The 22,469-nt window shown below is 33.4% G+C and overlaps 3 protein-coding genes and 1 non-coding gene across 4 annotated transcripts; 3 read left to right on the top strand and 1 right to left on the bottom strand.

Annotated features, from left to right (window-relative positions):
• Positions 1 to 4,623: 4,623 nt before the first annotated feature.
• Positions 4,624 to 6,105, bottom strand: LOC105213038 (uncharacterized). The gene is made up of 2 exons (XM_029040793.2): positions 5,950 to 6,105; positions 4,624 to 5,852 (listed from the first exon to the last, which is right to left on the bottom strand). The coding sequence occupies exons 1-2, from the start codon at positions 5,950 to 5,952 to the stop codon at positions 4,770 to 4,772; spliced, it is 1,086 nt and encodes a 361-aa protein (XP_028896626.2). The 5' UTR covers positions 5,953 to 6,105; the 3' UTR covers positions 4,624 to 4,769.
• Positions 6,106 to 12,300: 6,195 nt separating this feature from the next.
• LOC105213037 (uncharacterized) lies at positions 12,301 to 15,387 on the top strand. Its single transcript, XR_008470975.1, has 2 exons — positions 12,301 to 12,744; positions 12,810 to 15,387. It is a non-coding gene; the product is annotated as an uncharacterized LOC105213037 (transcript).
• Positions 15,388 to 18,107: 2,720 nt separating this feature from the next.
• Positions 18,108 to 19,341, top strand: LOC105213035 (uncharacterized). Its single transcript, XM_054229942.1, has 3 exons — positions 18,108 to 18,128; positions 18,558 to 18,577; positions 18,757 to 19,341. The coding sequence occupies exons 1-3, from the start codon at positions 18,108 to 18,110 to the stop codon at positions 19,199 to 19,201; spliced, it is 486 nt and encodes a 161-aa protein (XP_054085917.1). The 3' UTR covers positions 19,202 to 19,341.
• Positions 19,342 to 21,203: 1,862 nt separating this feature from the next.
• Positions 21,204 to 22,049, top strand: LOC105213034 (uncharacterized). Its single transcript, XM_011185556.2, has 2 exons — positions 21,204 to 21,346; positions 21,463 to 22,049. Exons 1-2 carry the CDS (start codon positions 21,344 to 21,346, stop codon positions 21,979 to 21,981), a joined length of 522 nt encoding a protein of 173 aa, XP_011183858.1. The 5' UTR covers positions 21,204 to 21,343; the 3' UTR covers positions 21,982 to 22,049.
• The last annotated feature ends 420 nt before the right edge of the window (positions 22,050 to 22,469 follow it).

Here is a 22,469-nt window from a genome sequence, read left to right as displayed (position 1 = left end):
ACTTACGTATATATTCGAATTGTCTCATTATCACTTATCAGGGAATGACATTTGCACGCTTTACTCTGTTTTTATGTCATTGGCGAACAAGTAATGTGTACACAAACTTACATACATATGTCAGAGAACGTGTAATATAGAGAAGGTTCATGGTGGCCCGTTTTTCGAAAGGTACTCGTCGCTATAAGCCAGTCTCACCACAGAAATGTATGAGCCAGTTTCACCACAAATTTAACATCGGCCCGCTCAAAATAGCAGAAATCAGCATTTTCTGTGTTAAATGAGAAAAATTATGTTAATTTCAATGTTAATAACTGTACGCTTACAGTTTCGCCTAATACAATGCGCAAACGACTCTGTATATGATTTCGTTTATATTTGATATCAAAATACATACGTACATATGTAAAAATGCATGAATTATTCTATAAAATGTAATTATATACTACATATGTACATATCTTTATATATATAAATCTTCTGTACGTGTGTTATTCTTTGAACTCCTCCTAAACAGCTGGACCGATTTCACTAATTCTTTTTTGTGTGTATTCCAGATTGAGGATGGTTCTTACGGAGACAAAAATTAAAAAAAATTGCCTGAAAAAGTCTAAAATTCATATTTTTCTAATTTCCCATACAAACAATTTGTATTCTATAGATATAAAAACGAATTGCTGTTCGTTAGTCTCGCAAAAAGTCGAGAACTGCCCCACCGATCTGGCTAATTTAAGTCTTGAAGTATTCGGGCATGGCCAAGAAAGGTTTAGCAAGTAAGTAAATATAGAAAAATTGCGCGGAAGATTGCAATAACAGAACTTTATATAAGTTGACACCAAAAAAAAAAAAAATTGAAAATAAACAAGTAAGGAAAGGCTAAGTTCGGGTGCAACCGCACATTTTATACTCTCGCAATTTATTGAAGAAATTTTATTAAAATAACATACAAATTAACCCATAAATTCGGCATAAAGTTTAATAGAATAACGAAAATCGTCATATATAGTTTATGAGGGCTGAGGTAATTCCTGAACCGATTTCATTCATTTTCATCAGCAAGGTACACTATATCCAAGACTATACGCTCACTTAATTTTCCTAAGATAGCTCACATATTAACCAATACATATATGAGGAATAAAGCTCACCGTATTTTTGAAAAACCTATAATTAGGTATATGGGAGCTAGGAGAAGATAGTTTTGAAAAACCTACAATGAGGTATATGGAGATGTTATGACCCGATTTTAATAATTTTTGGACAGAGACACACTATTAGAAGAAAACAATTTCCTCTGAATTACATTAAATTATCTGAGAGATTTACCCATATATTAAAATTTAAATAAATTTATCCTTAGGCGCTGAGTTCAACATGATCGATATCTGGGGCCTGGAAAAGTTATGGTCCGTTTTCGACAATTTTTTCACTAGTGAAGCCAGAGATGATATGCATTATTTGTGCACAGTTTTATTCCGCTATCTTCATTGGTTCCTTATGTATATATTATAAAGTGAAGATGGAATAAGATGGAATTCAAAATTGAGTTATAAGGAAAGTAGTCGTGGTTGTGAACCTATTTCGCCCATTTTTTATCCGTGTTATCAGGGTGTCAAGAAAATGTTATATACCGAATTTCATTCGGATCGGTCGTCTAGTTCCTGAGACATGGTTTTTGACCCATAAGTAGGCGATGCCACGCCCATTTTCCATTTTGTAGAAAAAAATCTGAGTACAGCTCCCTTCTGCTATTTCTTATGCAAAATTTAGTGTTTCTGACGTTTTTCGTTAGTTAGTTAACCCACTTTTAGTAATTTTCAACCTAACCTTTGTATGGCAGGTGGGCGTGGTTATTATCCGATTTCAACTATTTTCATGGTGTGTGGTGGGTTACGTAAGAGAACCGACTGCAGAAAGTTTGGTTTATATAGGTTTATTGGTTTGCGAGTTAAATACAAATAAATGATTTGTGGGCGGAGCCACGCCCACTTCCCCAAAAAAATTACTTCCAAATATGCCCCCTCCTAGTGCGATCCTTTATTCCAAATTTTACTTTTATAACTTTATTTATGGCTTAGTTATGACACTTTATGTGTTTTTGGTTTTCGCATTTTGTGGTCGTGGCAATGGTCCGATTTCGCCCATTTTCGAACTTAACCTGCTTATGGTGCCAAGAAATATTTGTACAAAGTTTCGTGAAGATATCTTAATTTTTACTCAAGTTACAGCTTGCACAGACGGACAGACGGACGGACGGACAGACATCCGGATTTCAAATCTACTCGTCACCCTGATCACTTTAGTATATATGACTCTATATCTCACTCTTTTAGTTTTAGGTGTTACAAACAACCGTTACGTGAACAAAACTATAATATTCTCTTAGCAACTTTTGTTACGAGAGTATAAAAATAATAATATTTTGAAGGTAGGCATTGTTGCTTTGTTAAAATATTTTTGTCATTGTTCAATTGTATAAGGTTGTGTCGATAGCCCAAAACAATTTGTAACAAGTAAGAAAATGCTAAGTTTGGGTGCAACCAAAGTGAACTAAGTATTTGACATACCCGTTTTTGACAACAAAATAGTAAACAATTCATGTATTTGTTTACATTAACCCGTCTTTTTTATCTTGAACAATATAATATATATTGATAAAATTGTTTGCAATTTGTCAGTTGGAGCACAAAACATTAGTAAATTGCTTCCATGTGTTGTTTTGCATAAGCAGAAAGTATTCGGCATTTTCTTTTATTCATTTAAAAAATATTTTTTTATACTCTCGCAACAAAGTTGGTAGTATTATAGTTTTGTTCACATAACGGTTGTTTGTAACACCCAAAACTAAACGAGTTAGATTGGACTTTATACCGAATATATGGGTCAAATTGTGTGTTATATTAATAAAAATATAGCAATAAATTGCGAGAGTATAAAATGTTCGGTTGCACCCGAACTTAGCCTTTCCTTACTTGAAAGTTGTTTTAATAGCAGTAACCCTTCGACATGTTACAAAATTATATATCTTGGCGAAACGTGTTTTTTGGGACTGTGAGAGGGTTTCTATTGAAAATGGAACGCGACCTCAAATTGGCGAAAACCGAAAACGCATAAAGTGTCATAAAGGATCGCACTAGGAAGGGGCATATTTTGATGTAAAATTTTTGGGGAAGTAAGCATGGCCCCGCCCCAAATAGGTTTTTTGTAAAAAACTTTACCCAAGTACTGTATTTGAGCAGTGGCATCACTTGTGGAAAACTTGTCGAAATCGGACTACAACTTTTCAATGCCCTGGGTATCAAACATGAAGAACACAGTTCTTAGGGGGAAATTTTTCACCGAAATCACTGGCAAATCTATCTGATATTTTAATTTAATTAAGATGGAATCTTTTTCTTCTAATGTTATGATTCTGTGCCAAAAATGGTTAAAATCGGGTCATAACTTCCCCTAGCTCTCATATATGTATCTAATATTCGGATTATTAAACTTCCGGTGGGCTTTATACCACATATATTGGCAAAATTAAGTGAGCATATAGTCTTGAATATATTGTACTTTGTGGTGAAAATTAGTGAAATCGGTTCTGCAATTGCCTCAGCCCTCATATGCTAATATAATGATTTTCATTATTCTATTGGACTTTAGGCCGATTATATTGAGCAAATTTGTTATCTTATTAAAACTATATCAATAAATTGCTAGAGTATAAAATGTTCGGTTGCACCCGAACTTACCCTTTCCTTACTTGTTTTATTACAAGTTGGTATATAGGTTTATGGAAGAAATATGTTAGAGATATTTTGAGAGTGGTTGCCAATCGTGTGAATAAACACTATAATATGGGCATCATACTAAAGCGGTCAATAAAATATTACAATTGGATATATTTTTGGGATAAAAATTTCCTTTTGAGTACATTACATACATTACACTTGTGGAATTAAGTTATGTTGCTTATCGTTTAACTCAATCGATTTCTTTCTTAATTTGTTAATTAAGAATATGAAATACATATTTTCGGTGGAACGTGGCAATTTCTGAAAATCTAAATTTCATTGACATTGATTTTTTATTACTTATTCTTCTGTGGATGACCAAATGATAATAAAGAAAACACAATTTCCTTCTTACATCATCTAATATAGCGCAGCTGGCAGTTGGCATTAGCCACGATTAGTAATCGGCATCGAATTCTAAATGGTTTTCACGTTTGTGTTTTTAATTTATCTATAGATAAAGGTTATTTGTAATATAAATATTGACCCTTTTATGGAAGTCTCGCGCCATATTGCCTCATGTCTCTTTGAGTCTTAACATTAAACTTATTTTTGTCATCGTCGCGAAGAAATTTTGAGTGACGCCTACAGTGAGGTGAACTGTTGAAATACATGTTGTCGTTTTTGTTACTTGGTGTTTAGTTTTTGTCAAATGAATTCAAATGATTCCCTCGTTAAGTGGATATATTGAATATAGTACATATATGTATGTATATGTATGCAAGTGCATATAAGGTTCCATAGAGCGAATGTACATGTGCATATACATAGTGTAACTAAAATACAAATTTCTAATTGATCTCATTATTGTTTGCTTTAACCTTTATACTTGAAACATTCTCAATACTTTTCAATTTAGAAACTTTATTGATTTCCAATGTAATCGGTTTCTTAGATATAGAAGGAAATCTATTCTAATGATAATTCAAAACATATTTACTGTTGACTAATACTAAATAGAGTCTCGTTAGCTATCCGTATCGATTTCACTTAGGAAGTGAATGGTGGCTGTGGGTCATTAGGATAGTTGTATCCCTTTGGTCCGGAAGATGGTGGAAGATATTCTTTTGGTGGTGATGGCGGTGGTGGAGGACGCGCTGGTGGTGCTGGTTTGTTCGTTGGTGGTGGAGGGAGATACTCTTTTGGAGGAGATGGTGGTGGTGGTGGTGGAGGAGGTGGTGGACGCTTTGGTGCTGGCGGAGGAGGTGGTGGAGGCCGCGCGGGAGGAGCTGGTTTATTGGTTGGTGCGGGAGGAAGATATTCTTTTGGTGGAGATGGTGGCGGTGGTGGTGGTGGTGGAGGTGGTGGACGTTTAGGTGCTGGCGGAGGTGGTGGTGGAGGACGTTTTGGTGCTGGTGGTGGTGGTGGTGGTGGTAAATACTCTTTCACAGGTTCCGGTCGGCTTTCAAAAGGTGTTTTGGGAGGCTCATAATGGTATCCACTTTCATCTTTTGCACCAGCACCTAGACGGGCTGAAGCTGAAGTAGATGATGCGCTGCCGAAAGAACCAGCACTTCCAAAGTTTGAAGCAGCCCGGTTGGATGAACTGCTTGAATAAGAAGAAGCGACAGGAGCGGAAGCAGCTGGGACTGCCCGGTGAGCGGAAGCTACTGGGGCTGAGGCAGCTTGATAGTTAGAACCATATGCTGAACCTGCTGAACCTGCTGAACCTGCTGAACCTGAAGAACCGTGGTAAGATGAACTACCCGAATATGATCCAGATGCCGCAGGAGCTGATGAGGATTGGTAAGATGAGACACTTGAGTAAACACCAGCCGGAGCTGAAGCAGCTTGGTAAGAAGAGCCACCAGGTCCAACCGATCCATATGATGTGGCAGGAGCTGCTCCAGCGCTATAAGATGAGCTAGAATGGTAAGATGTTGCTTGATAGCCTGAGGCGCTTGAGATTGGAGCTGAAGCTGAGTGTCTATGCGAAGCCGGGATATCTACAATTGCTCCACCACTTGGTTTATTGTAGTGATAGCCATCATCCTGAAGATTATCACTACTCGAGAAAAGGTGGGACACATCTGCTGTGACAGCAACCACCAAAGTAAAAACTAAAAGTAACCTCTGGAAAGATAAACATTTAATTTATATGAATATAATTTACACAAGTAAAACTTCGTTTGCTATTATTATTATATTATAATTGTTAAACAATACTTACCATTATTTCTTGTCTAATTCTAATCCACACGATGAATGTAGACGACTGACTGTGTTAAACATTCAGATGTGGAAATTATTTATATCAGAGCAAACTGACTACTATGGTAAGGACTGGGACGGTTTGATGGCAGGCGGAATTCCCTTGGCCTCACCGTCACCGTATATACTAATATTAATTTTTATTATGGAAATGTCATCGATGAGCAACATGCTAAGCCAGTTATAAAGAGAGAGGATTTGAAAAGAACCAATCCAACCGGCTTCGCAGCCGACACCCATAACAAAATTCTTAAATGATATATTTTGGCATGATTAAGTTAACCATATTCGTTTTGTGATTTTGGTTTTCTTTTTATGAACCATCTTCGTTCTGATTTTAATTAAAATTTAATGCGACTGTTGGTCAAGCTATGTTATAGTTGTGTGACGTTATTTCATTACCATTTTGCTTAGATTGAAACTTATGATTTAATATATAGATATGTGCAACACAAAAGCAACAAAATATATTTGTGTATATTTTGTTTGTAAAAGTTATGAATATATTACTCCTTTACTTTGTTTTGCACAGTACTGTATACCTGTTTATAAATAAAAGTAAAATTAATATTAAACTGTAACATTTTTTGTATATAGAAGATTTTTGAATGACGATCAGAATTGAAGGCATATGAACATTTTGCTTCTTTTGTTTTGCACAGTAATGTACACCTGTTTATAAATAAAAGTAAAATAAATATTAAAATGCAAAATTCTTTGTACGTAGAAGATTTTTGGATGACGATCAGAAGTGTAAGAACATACTCAGAAGACACGCGAAATAGTACAAAACTCTAAAAATACTTAGGAAAAGGCCAGAAAAGATGAGATACATACTTATGTATTGTACATGCATTGTAGTTTGTTTGGATGTACATAAGCATTAGCATTTACTATTAAAAATAGTAAATATTCAGAAGAGTTATGGAAATTGATTCTTTTCATAAAAGAAATCCATGCATAAATTATCCAATTTGAAGAAGAGAACTTGTAGTAAATTGTCCCTTTCAATTTTAAGAAGTCAAATGTTATATGTAATATTTTGTCATGTGCTGATATGCTTTTGATGACAACAACAAGGGGACAGGTTTTTTATGGGATTCTTATTTTCGAACATAATTTAAGATTCAGTAGTTAGACGTGAAATTCTTGATTGCATTAGTAGAGTTGTGGTTAAATTTCCGAAAATCGCATTGAATCATACACTGAAATTAGTTTAAACTTTATACATATGAGTGCAAACATGTTATTTAAAGCTGCCTAAACGAGTTTATTGAAAGTTGTGAGATCCACATAGTATCATAAATTTATATATTGTTGTAATCGAAATATAATACCACTATTAGATTTATTAATAAACATGTTTGACAACTTACGACTATTTAGTAATCTATTCTTTAAACTTTAGTACGCCGTTTATTAAAGTTATTTTAAATAGGCAATTTGGCTTCAATTATCTAGAAATATTGCAATTAATACTAGAAATAAAAAATTGAAGGTTTGAGCGTCCTCATGCAATGGCTCTCATGTTATAGTTGAAAGTGTTAATTTAAATTTGCATAACTTTGGAAAACTAATTGGAAAAAGGCTTAGCTTCACCTGATATTTCGAATTGGCGTCAACTAGGAAAAAGGAAAAATTAACTAACTTATGAGATAATGTACTATATATAATTATCAATATATGTAAAAGCTTTGGGTGTATGTTAGTTATCGGAACCATAATAAAAACGGACCCAAAATTATATGGGATGTATGAAATTGAATATTAAATTTTAATAACTGAATTAAACGTTATAACTGAATTAAATGTTTTGTTTGAGCTTAAGGCAAATCTCTATTCCGTGAATTTATATAAAAGGTATAACTTTAATTGTAAAGAATAATTTCTATGTATTGAATAATTATTTAATAAATAAATTAACTTATTCCTCAGCCTCAGAAAATCTGCCAGGTTTTCGGAATTGCTGATAATCTTTTGAATGGTCGAATAATTCGTACTAAAACTAAAAAAAAAATTGGTCAAAATTTTCCATGTATTGGCTCGAAAAATTTGTTGTAATTAAAAATCTATCGTTCAGTAGATATGTTATTTCAAAAATATTTGCTGAATTCGAACAAAATCGCTTCTTATCTTTTCCAGTAATCGTTCCTACCTCCTTAAAATGTGGAATTTTGAGATCAACGCGTTTAAATATTTAAATTGAAACTGACGTGGCCTGAAGAGCGGAACTTCCTAAGAGTTTAGCTCTTCGAATTTTTCTCGGATCGATTTGAAATTTTTAGCAGAATAGTTTAAACATATTGTACTATTTAATAAGACAAACAATTCAATTTTGAAACTTTCAAAATCACCTAATGTAAAATTCTTCTAATACCTGAAAATAGTTCCACACCTTTGAGCTTTATAAATTTCGATAGTATAAAATGTTCAGTTGCACCCGAATTTATACCAGTGACAGACATATGGTTTCCGACTGCAATGTGTATCACAATAAAATCTCAATAAACCATGTACCAGCACAGTGACACACATATAGTATTGTACGAAGTTGGCATTCATCAACTGATGCAAATGAATTGAAACACAATTTATTTATAAATAAAAGGAAGGAAAACGGAACAAGCAATCTTAAATGCTTATTTTCCATTGCAATTATTAGGTTTTAACATATTTTTTTCATAGTATAATAGTTTTCCGAAATAACGAACACATTAATTGCCAGGCCTGTTCGTTGCTTCCAATTTTTCGTTAATACGGTTTGTTTAAAAAAATTGGTTAAATATCCGTAAATTAAAGTTTAATAAATTGTTTTATTAAATTATTTGTTAATACAAGAAAAATCAAAACATAACAAAACAAATGTTGTGTTAAAAGAAGTAATATAAAGTAAAGTAAGTAAAAGCAACTTCAGGCTATACGAGATCAAAATATTTTTTTCTTTTGTAATACTCGTAAATTTCTATAGCTATTTAACAAATTGATTGGTCGTCGTTCGCTTAGTTGGAATACACACACTATATTTGAGGGATCCTTCCTGAAGTTCAATAAGTTTTGTCAAATTGATATTGTTCTTCTTTGCCGATCTTAGCCTTTTTGCTGCATAAAAGAACAGTCATTTCTTCCTTGAATATTTTTCTCCCTCGAGCTCTGCAGAGTTTTAGGAGTCTTATGAGGTAAATTCATCCAAAATGGACCAATTCAGAAAATTCCTTTTTGTGGTGGCAGCGCATATTTGTCGAAAGGGTTACCTTATTTTTTAATATAGTCGAAACGGTGGATACTTTTAAATTATTTTTTTTACACAATTTCGACACTTAAACTTCGATTTGCTGCTAATCAATAAGTTTAAGCTTATAGAATCAAATTCAATATTTTTCTTGTACTCCTTTTTCCAATTAGCACATTTCTTTTGAATTTTTTCATGTCATATTTACAACTTTGTTTTCACCACAGTTTTATTTGAGTATATATACATAAGTCTGCTTCACATCCCCGATGTTCGTTATTACTCAATGGAACAAGTTTGCTTTTTCGTTATAAGCAGTTTACGTTAAAATGAATATTCGTTATTTCGGAAAACTATTGTATTTAAAAAATTTGTTTTTTGATTTCTGTTTCTTTTGATTTTTATTTTTTATACTCTCCCAACAAAAGTTGCTAAGAGAGTATTGTAGTTTTGTTCATATAACGGTGGTTTGTAAGTCATAAAACTAAACGAGTTAGATATATGGTTATATGTATATATGATCATAATGATCAGGGTGACGAGACGAATCAAAATTTGGAACAAAGGATCGCACTAGGAAGGGACATATTTGGATGTAATTTTTTTGGGGAAGTGGGCGTGGCCCCGCCCCAAATAGGTTTTTTGTATGTATCTAGCAAACCAATAAAGCTATATAAATCAAATTTTCTGCAGTCGGTTCCCTTATGTACCCCACCATGCACCATCGGATAATAACCATGCCCACTTCCATACAAAGGTTAGATTGAAAATTACTAAAAGTGAGCTAACTCACTAACGAAACACGTCAGAAACACAAAATTGTACAGAAGAAATTGCAGAAGGAAGCAGCACTCAGATTTTTTTGCAAAATGGAAAATGGGCTTGGCATCACTCACGTATGGGTCAAAAACCATACCTCAGGAACTACTCGACCGATTTGAATGAAATTCGGTATATACTATTTTCTTGACAACCTGATGGCACGTGTGGAAAACGACAACTTCCCATGTAACTCAATTTTTAACTACATCTTATTCCTTAACTTTATAATATATATACATACATAAGGAACCAATGAAGATAGTGAAATAAAACTTTACACATATACTGTAAATGATCTGTGGCAACACTTGTGAAAAAATTGTTGAAATCGGACTATAACTTTTCAAAGCCCCGAATATCGAATATGAAGAATTCAGTGCCCCATGGTAATTTTTCACCGAAAATTTCGGTAAATCTCTCAGGTATCTTAATTTAATTCAGAGGAAATATTTTTCTTCTAATAGTGTGTCTCTGTACCATAAATGGTTAAAATCGAGTCATAACTTCCCCTTTCTCTCTCATACCTAATTATAGGATTATCAAATTGGGTCAAATTCTGTGTTATCTTAATAAGAATATATCAATAAATTGCGAGAGTATAAAATGTTCGGGTGCACCCGAACTTTGCCTTTCCTTACTTGTTTTCTTCTAGTTGTAAAATGTCAGAAAACATATGATTGTGGCAGAAGAGCTTAATGCTTTCTGTGTGTTCAATGCATTTCATTGTAGTACATTTCACAACACCACATAATTTCAATGGTTTCCAGCACCGTATTCATTGTAGAAACCTACACCGTATTTTAGAACAGAACACCATTTGCTTTCGAAAAAAATTCGGATCGCCGGTGATACACAAATGTTTTCTGCAGAACGTATATTGCCATTGGGCAAGTAAAATGTTAGCTAAGAGATTTTCTAATTTGGCAAAACTAGTACCTCAGTCAAATAATTATATGTGCATGAACTTTTTGCAAAAAAAATTAAAGATTACAAAATTGCAAAATATTTCTGAGTATGCAGGTTTGTTATTATTAATGTATACGATATAAAAAACAAACAAAAAATTTTCCTTATAATTTAAAACTAAATTAAGCCGCCTAATCAGAGAATTAACTACTGACTGTAGAATAGTTATGTAAATATTGGCAAATTCTTGCTTTATGGCTAATTTAAGGTGACGTACTGTCGCAAACTGCTTTCCGTTGTGGAAAACAGGAGCAGAGAGGTTCCCCCAGAGATCCTCACTAGGATTTAGGTTCGAACTCAATGCTGCACCGGAATTTTCCGGTCGTTAAAGATGTTCTTCGTGTGAATTGAAGCGTTATCCTTTCGATATGTCGAGTTATATGCCATAAATATTGCCAGCAAATTTTATTAACTCGCTGTCCAAAAGATCTACATTGATATTAGCATTCATTGAGTGAATATAAAACATGTAGATAGCTTTCCACAGCTGCAAAATGCCACATGAAATCAAGATACCGCTTCCAAAACATCGCTTGTAGTAGGACCGTCGTTCCTGGTGCGAATCTCTCCAATATTTCTTGCAATGACCTGGTCCGACCAAATTTAATTTTTTTTTTGTCACTAAAGACTGTATTCTATCACTCATCGGCACAGAATTAGTATTTATTTGCAAACCTCAAATGTGCTTTATTGTGTCTTTCTTTAGTGTTGGTTTAGGTGCCATGGAGGTGTGTTACAGAAACTGATTTTTATGTATAATTGGAAAAATTATATTTATTGTGATTTTCTGTCTTAACTAGGTCCATATTTGATCGCTGCTTATCAAGTCCGTAACTACTAGCCGTCGAATCATCCTTTCGCACCACTCATCAATGTTGTTTTTCGTCCGCTGCGTCGCACTATATCATAATTAGAGGGGTTTTTAAGAAATTTTGAGATACAGTTCCGATGTCGCTTTGGTCTAGAGCCATTTTGGAACCGCTTTCATGCATTGCTATGATTATTACTTGTTCCTCGGCTAATAAACTAGTACCACGAGGCATTTTAGGCTTAAAGTTAAATAAATGTAATCAAATTTTTAATAATTCATTAAGTTAATGCACCTACAATAATTTTGAAAACAAATTTTAGCAAAAAAAGTTTTTGCTGCGACACTATCAGTATGAAAGATCCCAATTCACAAGCACATTCTTAATCTAACTGTACAACGAACGAGAAAAGTATGAAACAACAGTGAATAAGAAATATAAACAAAAGCCGAAATGCACATATAATTATTTGACTGGGGTAATAATGTACAATGTGTATATAAAAAATGTATACATTCGTAAATATCCATAATATCATCCAGTTTTTATGCAGTTACAAATACACAATTTTCTAATCAATTTCGTCTAAGAAAGAAGATCAATCAGTTTGCTAAATGCTTTGAATGCAACTAATTACGATGCGAGCCAATGCGAGTTATTGCAATTGTCTTAACGGGTTTTAAAACAATCTAAAATGGGGGAATATTTTATTTATTAGTACAGTTTTATTGTGACACTGCTTTAAGGAAAACAATATACATAATTAATTAGCGCCAGCAATTGTATGATAAAAAGAAGCATGTTTATTTGGATATTTATTTCAGAGTTTGTTTTGTTGTTTTTATATTGCCTTATATAAACTGTACCACTTTAGTCGAAGATTATTCGTGCACTGCATTCATTCATACAACGTGTATTGTGCAATATGGTACGTATATAATAATCTCCAAATGTGTTAAAATATCATATAATATTATACGTTCTTCAAAATAGGTATGTTTTATTCTACTAAGTTTGATATCTTGTTATATACTTGTTTTTGGTGATCTCGTTTCTTTGGAAGAATCCGTTAATGAGCATACCTATTTGATTCCAAACGAAATAAAACAGGAAAAAAATCGGATTAAGAATGAAAAAATACATATCAACATTCCATTCCACCTCAACAATTATAATCTTTCTAACAGATATTATGATGAACACAGTAAAATAAGCCAAAAAGATGACAAGGAATCCGGGGAATATTTACGTAATTATGCCAGCACATTTGATCATATGAATTTTATTTATGATCATAATATTTATAATTACAACCATAACTATAAACGAAATGAGCACAGGGATTATAATCCATACAATTCTCGCGATCTTCAAATATTCAATCAACGTGATGGAAATCAGAATGTGTTTTATGTTGCTTCAAAACCTATAGCTATTTTTAATTCTCAACTTCGTAATTACCAACACGAGGCAAGGAATATATTAGAATCCGGGGATTTTAAATCAGCATTGTTTTCTTCTACCCCTATAGTCGAATATAAGTCATATATAACTAATATACCAGAAAAACGATTTAATTATTATTCAAATGCACCGGAATCTATTTTTCATACTCAAGTTAATGTGAATTCTCCAGAGGCTAAGCTAAATGTGGCTAACAACTTTCCTCTTCTAAATGATATAAGCACTGAAGTCAATGACCAAATATTGGTGCCTGTAATGGATGAAACAATGCAGAAAACTGATGAAGGAATATATTCGGTTGAAGTTATTCGCACTCCTAACACGACCCAAGTACATCTCTTATCCAATTTACAAGACGACGGTTACCATTATGATCGACCGAGGATGAATTTCTTTTATTGATATTTTTTTTTGTGCTGATTGTCATTAGTAAAATTACACTCAACATTTGCATACATATTCATATTTCAACGAATTAATTTCAATGATACAGATTAGTAATAAACATACTTTTAGGCTGAAAAGAGTCACTTCTGTTTCCGATTGTTTTGTATTCAAAATATACGCACTTATAATACTCAACTTCCATTTGTGTGAGCTTTTAATTTTCTGAGTACTTTTAAACTCATACATAACCGCCTGCAAAGGCAAAATGTTAAACATATATATATATATGTATATATACTTAAACAGATGAGTGTCATATTTATACTCCCGCAAGTTTCCATGGAGGTGAAATGTTTCAAATTTGCCGGTGTTGGCAACGCTTTACATTAAAAACATTTACATTTTATATTTTCGCTTTTATCTCTATATTTAACCCGTTTAGTTTAAGGTGTAACAAACAACCGTTACGTGAACAAAACGATCATTAATTTTTTTTGTTTAAAGCTTAATTATGTTAAAGTATTTTGTGTGAATGAATTTATTGCTTTGTAATGCGGCATAAAATTGTCCAATCAAACAATACAAATTAATGTACATACTTATATATTTAATATACCAGATAGGACTCAATAACTCGCTTACTCTATTTAAAGAAGTGTCAGAGAAAATCATTAGTGACGACGGTAAATAGTGCGGCGATGGGTTTTATAACGGTAACCATCATCTGATAAAACATGTCCCGGGGCAGCTTCAACAGGTACAGCCTGTTGAACAGGTGGCAAGTAGTCATTTGATGGTGCAGCTACTGGTGCTTCCTGAACTGGTGGCAAGTATTCGTTGGAGGGTAAATGGCTCACATCACGACGGTTGCGGCGATATACAACTCTACGGTGTGTCTTATAACGATAGCCGTCGTCAGCTAATACATGAGTTGCAGCAGCTTCCACGGGAGCTGGTGCTGGAGCTGCCTGTTGAACAGGTGGCAAATAGTCATTTGATGGTGCAGCAACTGGTGGTAAGTATTCGTTAGAGGGCAAATGGCTCACATCACGACGGTTGCGACGATATACAACTCGACGGTGTGTCTTATAACGGTAACCGTCATCAGCCAAAACATGAGATGCAGAAGCTTCAACGGGAGATGGTGCTGGAGCCGACTGCTGAACAGGTGGCAAATAATCGTTTGATGGTGCAGCTACTGGTGCTTCCTGAACTGGTGGCAAGTATTCGTTAGAGGGTAAATGGCTCACATCACGACGGTTGCGACGATATACAACTCGACGGTGTGTCTTATAACGGTAACCGTCATCAGCCAAAACATGAGATGCAGAAACTTCCACGGGAGATGGTGCTGGAGCCGACTGCTGAACAGGTGGCAAGTAATCGTTTGATGGTGCAGCTACTGGTGCTTCCTGAACTGGTGGCAAGTATTCGTTAGAGGGCAAATGGCTCACATCACGACGGTTGCGGCGATATACAACTCGACGGTGTGTCTTATAACGGTAACCGTCATCAGCCAAAACATGAGATGCAGAAACTTCCACGGGAGCTGGTGCTGGAGCAGCCTGTTGAACAGGTGGCAAGTAGTCATTTGATGGTGCAGCAATTGGTGCTTCCTGAACTGGTGGCAAGTATTCGTTAGAGGGTAAATGGCTCACATCACGACGGTTGCGACGATATACAACTCGACGGTGTGTCTTATAACGGTAACCATCATCAGCTAAAACATGAGCTGGGACAGCTTCAGGTGCAACCTCTGGGATGAAATTGGATACTGGAGCTTCAACTGGTGCAACATCTTGAATTGGTGGTAGGTATTCATTAGACGGCAAATTGCTGATATCTGCAGTCACTACAGCGATGAAAGCGAACACAACTAAAAGATTCTAGAAAATAGAAAATGTTTCAATCCAAATTAGTTGTATATTTAACAAGTCTTTCAAACAATTTATAACCAAAAGTCAAACACTCTTACCATCTTCTTAGAATGTTAGCAACTGTACAGCAGTGAATCCAAAACTCGAATGAACAGCAAATAAGATTTTAAGTTATTTATATATAAAACGATTGTATTACATGATATTAGTCCCCTCTGCATGTAAATTTGCACTGGTTAGAACCATCTCTATCGTCTCCCTTTACTTTATTTTTCGCCGAATATTTTTCTCTTAGCACTTATTTCTTTCATCTTCATATTCTTTATAAACACACTTAAGATTTTACGCATAAGTTACACGCACCAACAAAACCTTTTCATAATACAAACAATCATACATACTCATATAGAAAGTCTCATATATAAATGTCATTCTCATTTATTTATGTAAATTGTATGACTACATAATGAACACAAGTAAATATCAAAGCTAACCAACTTTAAAATCGTTGTCGAGTTATTGGAATATCTACGTGAAAAAAACTGGCAATGGCCTTACATTAGACGTTAAGAGATATATAGTAACCATTAAAATTTTAGTCTTCTAGCTCTTCTGTACTTATATTTAGTTATTTAAGATTTTAATTATTTAATCTATTTAACTTCAGAATAAGGTAACACAATTCAACCAGAATGTATATTTTTCCCTTAAAATCACCTTCTGAAATCCCCAAAAACCGTTTGATGGCAAATTAAAACTACTAGACTTCACTATTTCTATTATATTAAGATTGTACATAAGTACAATATCATTTGCAGAAAATCGTGTCAAAATAATATGAGTACTTCAAAATTGTAATTTTATTATAACCCATCGCACGAGTTTTCATAGGCTCGCAACATGTTTTTTAGTACGAACCAAATTGTTAAATCGTCTTTAATGTACTAATGGATTTAAAAAAAAAACAGCATCAAAATCATATCTGGGACGATTTGAGCTGATGCTTGCCATACGTATAAGAAATATACATTATCATTCACATATAAAATATATCAATAATATCCTTCCAGCTTGTTGGTCTTTAGGCTTTCCAGTGCTGCTTTCAATTTTTTTTTTCAAACAAATATATAAACTGATGGGCTCAAAACTAAAACATAGGACAAAGTCTAGTAATTTTGCAATTTTTTTTGTTTTCTTTTTAAATCTTGAAAGGGTAACATGTTTGAAAGTTGAAAGTACGCCGCTTACACTCTTATTATTTTTAGTGTCAGCATACAATATTTCTAGAAAATTCCATATATTTTGTTTAATCAGACATATATTTTTTCATTAAATTTTAAGATACAGTTATCTTAACAAGTCTCTCACTTTCAAAAACAACGATGAACTTACATGAATATACTAGAACAGTTTGGTAGAAGACAACAAGATATCAATACATGTTTTTTCCTTTTGTGAACTTTTTTGTCTTCTAATGGGATATATACATATATATGCATACATACTTCCAAATGTGCTAAAAACGCTTATGCAAATTAGTGAACGTCTTTTAAAAGCTGCGCTAGTCATAAATATTAAAAAAATCCACACGAAGTCCCAATAAATTAACCACTATACGTACTATCGAAATAGCTAATTAAGGTGATCGTTTGCCACTCGACCATCGGCTAAAGAATTAACTAACCGATAGACATATGTATACAATTGATTCTCTCATATTATTCTTCATCTTCATCTACAATTCTATCAATCCCCTCCCCTCCACTACCCTTTAAGAACCATTTTGGCGAGAATTGAGAAGATCATTAGTACTTGTCGTTTGCATAATCCCACAAACGCGTCTCTATGTCTGCATATGATTTAATTTTTATATTTAATAACACTTTTTCTCCCTCTAAGTTCGATATTCCTTTTTGTTTTGTTTAAATTTATGTAAATAAAATTCTAATTCGCTTATTTTTTGCAACTGTTTGGCTATCACCTCCTCTGTATATTTTATACCCCATATATATAACCGCATTAATACCATTTTTGTTCACTTTACGAATCTACGACCGCTCGTGAGTGCCAATTTCAGATTTTATATGTATCAAAGAGTTATAAATTAAGTCAATCAGGTTCTTCATCCTTTCCATTCCGAGGGGAATGGTCTATTTGAGAAATCAGGATTGAAATAATGTTTTTGAAAAGCATTGTTAAAGTTGACTTGTGCACGCGCGTCGCAAAAATTTATGCACATGGAAGCGTGCCTAAATTAGTACTAATTGTTTTCAAATAAGTTATACAGAATAAAAACCTTAAATAATGATTTATGACCATGTTCCAAAGTATAAATAATATCCGTACTTTCGACTGGTCTTCTACCAATATATCAATTGAAATCATTTTTATTAATATTATACCTTAAAATATATATATAAAATAACTTAACGAAATTACATCATAAATATAATAATGTTTGGAGTCAAATGGTTACACTTTACACCTTATTTATACAATGTTTAATGCTTTTACCACATTACATGTATAATGTATCTTGATGATATGAATATGTTTCCTATAAATGGTACCAAAAACATATAATGTTGGTGAACATATTTTCTATTCCCTTTAATTTTATTTCCGACCTTTTAGTAGGCTTTTTGCCTTTGTTAAGTTCCACCAGCACTAATATATACATTTTTTTTTTGAATCTGCTCTTTGAATGCTAACAATAAGTTATAAAATCTTAAATCTATCTAAAACTAAACAAGACCAAGACCAAGTGATTGAGTTATTGTGAAACTGTGAAACGTTAATAAAGAAACTAATTTAGAATATTAGCTATAGCATAAACTAAACTGTTAGAAAAAATACTTAAGGCATTAACTATTTCTCATACATATTTATTTATAAGCAATTTAATAGGAACAGAACTGGTTTCTTCTATTATGTTGAACTTACTGATTCAGCCGATATAAAGCATTCTAAATTTAAAAAGTTATCACTTTCAATTGGTCTCTTCACCGATTAGGAGATCAGCTATTCAAAATGGTAAGATTATAAAGTTAAAGACAAATAGATATTGACATAGAATAATATCCTGCATTGGTCTTTATTCAATATATTTGCTGAAGACGGATTTTTATAGTTTATTTATGTTTATTTATGTTTAGTTTATTAATTTTCTTTTTGGTTTGTTTTTTAATGGCCTCTGTGACCGCTGACGTTAGCAATGAATATCTGCCACCAAATTATGGTGCTGCCTCTTCTCTAGTAGAGAGTGCTCCAGTATCAGCTCCATCTTATATCGCTCCAGAGCAAAGCTATAATGTTGCAGCTTCCGAACCTTCGCATAGCTTCACTTCTTCAGATGGTTACCGCTATAAGACTCAAAGACGTGTAGTATATCGTTATCGTCAACATCGTGGTGCTCTTTCAAGCGATTATTTGCCTCCACAAGCTACTTCACTTTCATCTGAATACTTACCTCCAGCTGCATCTTCTTATTCTGCCGCCCCATCCTATCAATCTGAAGCATATGCACCAGCTCCATCTTATCAGTCAGAATCATACGCCGAACCTTCTGAAACTGCTCCTGCTCACATCTTTTCTTCCAACTATGGTTACCGTTACAAACCTGGTCGTCGTCGTGCATACCGTCATCGCCTATTCTAAACCAGAAATGTATTAAACTCATTGATAAACATGAAAAAAAAAAACAAATAATAATTATTACGATCAAAAATATAATATTTCATTTAAACTGGGGGAATTCTGAGTTCTTGAGACAGTGGAATTATGTACGTTATTATTAACATGAAATTGTTTGTATTGGAGTATAGAATGTAACCTACACATCGAATTAGTAGAGAACAAAATTTAAATTAAAATTCTTCTTTAGAATATAAATTGAATTATATATTATTATATATATGTATATACTTTAAATAACAGTGCTTCAGGACAAAAAATAATTGAATATATGCGATTATGAACTACTAATTGTAAATTAGTCTGTCTCTCCGTCCATCTGTCTGTTCAAGCGGCAATTTCAGTAAATATTGAGACATCTTAATTAAAATTGGTACAAATGTTGTCAGGTACCATGAGATTGTTATTGTTCAGATATTTTAATGAAATTAAAAGGAATATTTGCCTTCTAATAATGTGCCTCTGTGGATAAATGGGTAAAATCGGGCAATTATTTCTTCTAGCTCCCATATACCTCAATTATTCAAATTTCTATTCAAAGTCTCTTAAAATATCCGATGGACTTTATGCTGTATGTATGGATCAAATTGTGTGCAGTCTTAATAAAATTAAATAAATAAATTGCGAGAGTATACAATTTTTGGTTTAACCTGAACTTAGCTTTTCTGAACCAGATAAATTTTAAAGATTTTCCAAGCTTCCAGTTGTTTTATATCGTATATATGGATCAATAACCAATAAAATTGAGTGAGTATATTTTCTCAAGAAAATTTCAGTTTGATGTCAAAAATCAATGAAATCAGAATAAGCCTTCGCCAATATAGTGATTTTAGACATTTCTGTTAACTTTATATTGTATATGTGTGATAATTTAAAGAAATTGAGAGGACATGTTTTTATGAAGACAAAGTGGTTAAATATTAAAATAAAATATAAATAACTAGCAAACCGTTCCGGCTTAGCACGGATTTAAACAAACATTTCATAAGTTATAAGTTTTTACACACTTATACACACTCTCCCATACATATGTTGTACTTTCCCGTTTCTTGCGTGGGTTGCTTTCAATATTACCTTAATATGGGATGTGAGCGGGATCTTATCCGATTTCACCCATTTACATACTGAAAGATGAAGTAATAAAGGGAAATATTTCCAAATCAAATGTGGATATATATATATAGCTAAGCTATATACTTTAGTAATTTGGGATATAAGTAAAACATTCTATTATAACTCAAGGCCATACCTACTTTCCAAACATATTTCACAACCACAAATACCTCTTTCTATTATTATTCCTTGTGAATAATATTACTTTTATATCTTAATTTGTGGTTTAGATGTAACACTTTATAGCGTTTCGCTTAACGACATTTGCAGGCTTGGCAATTTTGATGGTCCCAACTGCACTACCAATCCTCCCATAGTCCCAAGGAATACGAGTACTAAAATCATCAAAATATCAAAATTTTTACTCAAGATATTGTTTCAAAGGACGGACAAATATTCCGGAATTTAACTTGTCTCGCCGTGATAAGCAGTTATGATATATTAGTTTTGAAGGTTATAAATAATAGGCAGGGAGATAAAAATGTTTCATATGAATTCAATATCCATTTTAAGACGGAATAGTGAATTGATGAAGGATTAAAACACACTCTTTGAAGGCAATGAAAAAATTCGGAGCATTCATTTATTGGGTCTTATTTTAGAATATATTTATAAAAATAAACTTAAATTCTAATGCAAAATAAACGAGTACGTCTAAAGGCAGGTCGAAATTCCAGGATACGTTTTGCAAGATTTCAATAATTTGATCTAAAAAATATGAGGTATGTAGAATCTGAAATCGTTATTATAATTTGTCACTACGCAAATTTAGTTTTAATCATATTAGAACTGGTTTACAAACTAAAGATAATTCTTTATTGCTTGCATAATCTGCACCTGTACGCTTGTGTCACCTTTCTTTTCTTATTCGAATAAATGCTGTTGCGACTGCTTTGCGCATCACTCTAAGAAGAGTATAAAACAAGGTAAATTTTCTGACAAAGTATCACTTTCAATTGGTTTCTTCACCGATTAGGAGATAAACTATTCAAAATGGTAAGATAATTAATACAAGGACAAAGATATATTGACAAAGAATATTATCCTGAATTGATTTTTATTCAATATATTTGCTGAAGAAGAATTTTAAAATTAATTTATGTTTCTTCTAGAAAATTTACTTTTTGATTTGTGTTTTGGTGGCCTCTGTGACCGCTGATGTTAGCAATGAATATCTGCCACCAAATTATGGTGCTGCCTCTTCTCTAGTAGAGAGTGCTCCAGTATCAGATCCATCTTATAGCGCTCCAGAGCAAAGCTATAATGTTGCAGCTTCCGGACTAGAATATGCAGCCTCGGAACCTTCGCATAGCTTCTCTTCTTCAGATGGTTACCGCTATAAGACTCAAAGACGTGTAGTATATCGTCATCGTCAACGTCGTGGTGCTCCTTCAAGCGATTATTTGCCTCCACAAGCTACTTCACTTTCATCTGAATACTTACCTCCAGCTGCATCTTCTTATTCTGCCGCCCCATCCTATCAATCTGAAGCATATGCACCAGCTCCATCTTATCAATCAGAATCATACGCCGAACCTTCTGAAACTGCTCCTGCTCACATATTTTCTTCTAATGATGGTTACCGTTACAAAACTGCTCGTCGTCGTGTATACCGTCGTCGCCGATACTAAACCAGAAATGTTTAAAACTCATTGACATATATGAAAATAACAAATAATAATTATTATGATCAAAAATATTTTAAATTCTTTTAACTGGGACTTGTATGGATCATGATAATACTGTGGAACTTCTATAACTCGGAGATCTCCATAACTCGAACTTTTGAATTAGCAATAGCGTTTAAAAATCAAATTTCCTTCCATAACTCAAACCTCCTTAACTCGACGTTCTCTATAACCCGAACCCTTGAATTGGCATTGGAAGGCAAATTTCATTCCATAAATCGAACTTTTCGACCAGGGCATAATACCAAATTCAAAATTTTAGTAACGAGGCAAAATTTTAAAAGAGTCCCTATTTTCGTATGGAAGCGAACAAAAAATATGACATTGCACTAATGGATTTCATAAATCATGTAACAAAGCCATGGGTAACAGACGTCAAGAGCCAAACAATAGCAAAGTGCAACGAACAAAACTACAGATTACATGTTTTA

Source organism: Zeugodacus cucurbitae, chromosome 4 (assembly GCF_028554725.1).
Source record: "Zeugodacus cucurbitae isolate PBARC_wt_2022May chromosome 4, idZeuCucr1.2, whole genome shotgun sequence".
Taxonomy (NCBI): Eukaryota; Metazoa; Arthropoda; class Insecta; order Diptera; family Tephritidae; genus Zeugodacus; species Zeugodacus cucurbitae.
Note: the sequence above shows the minus strand (reverse complement) of the source record. Positions and strands in the feature narration are given on the sequence as shown.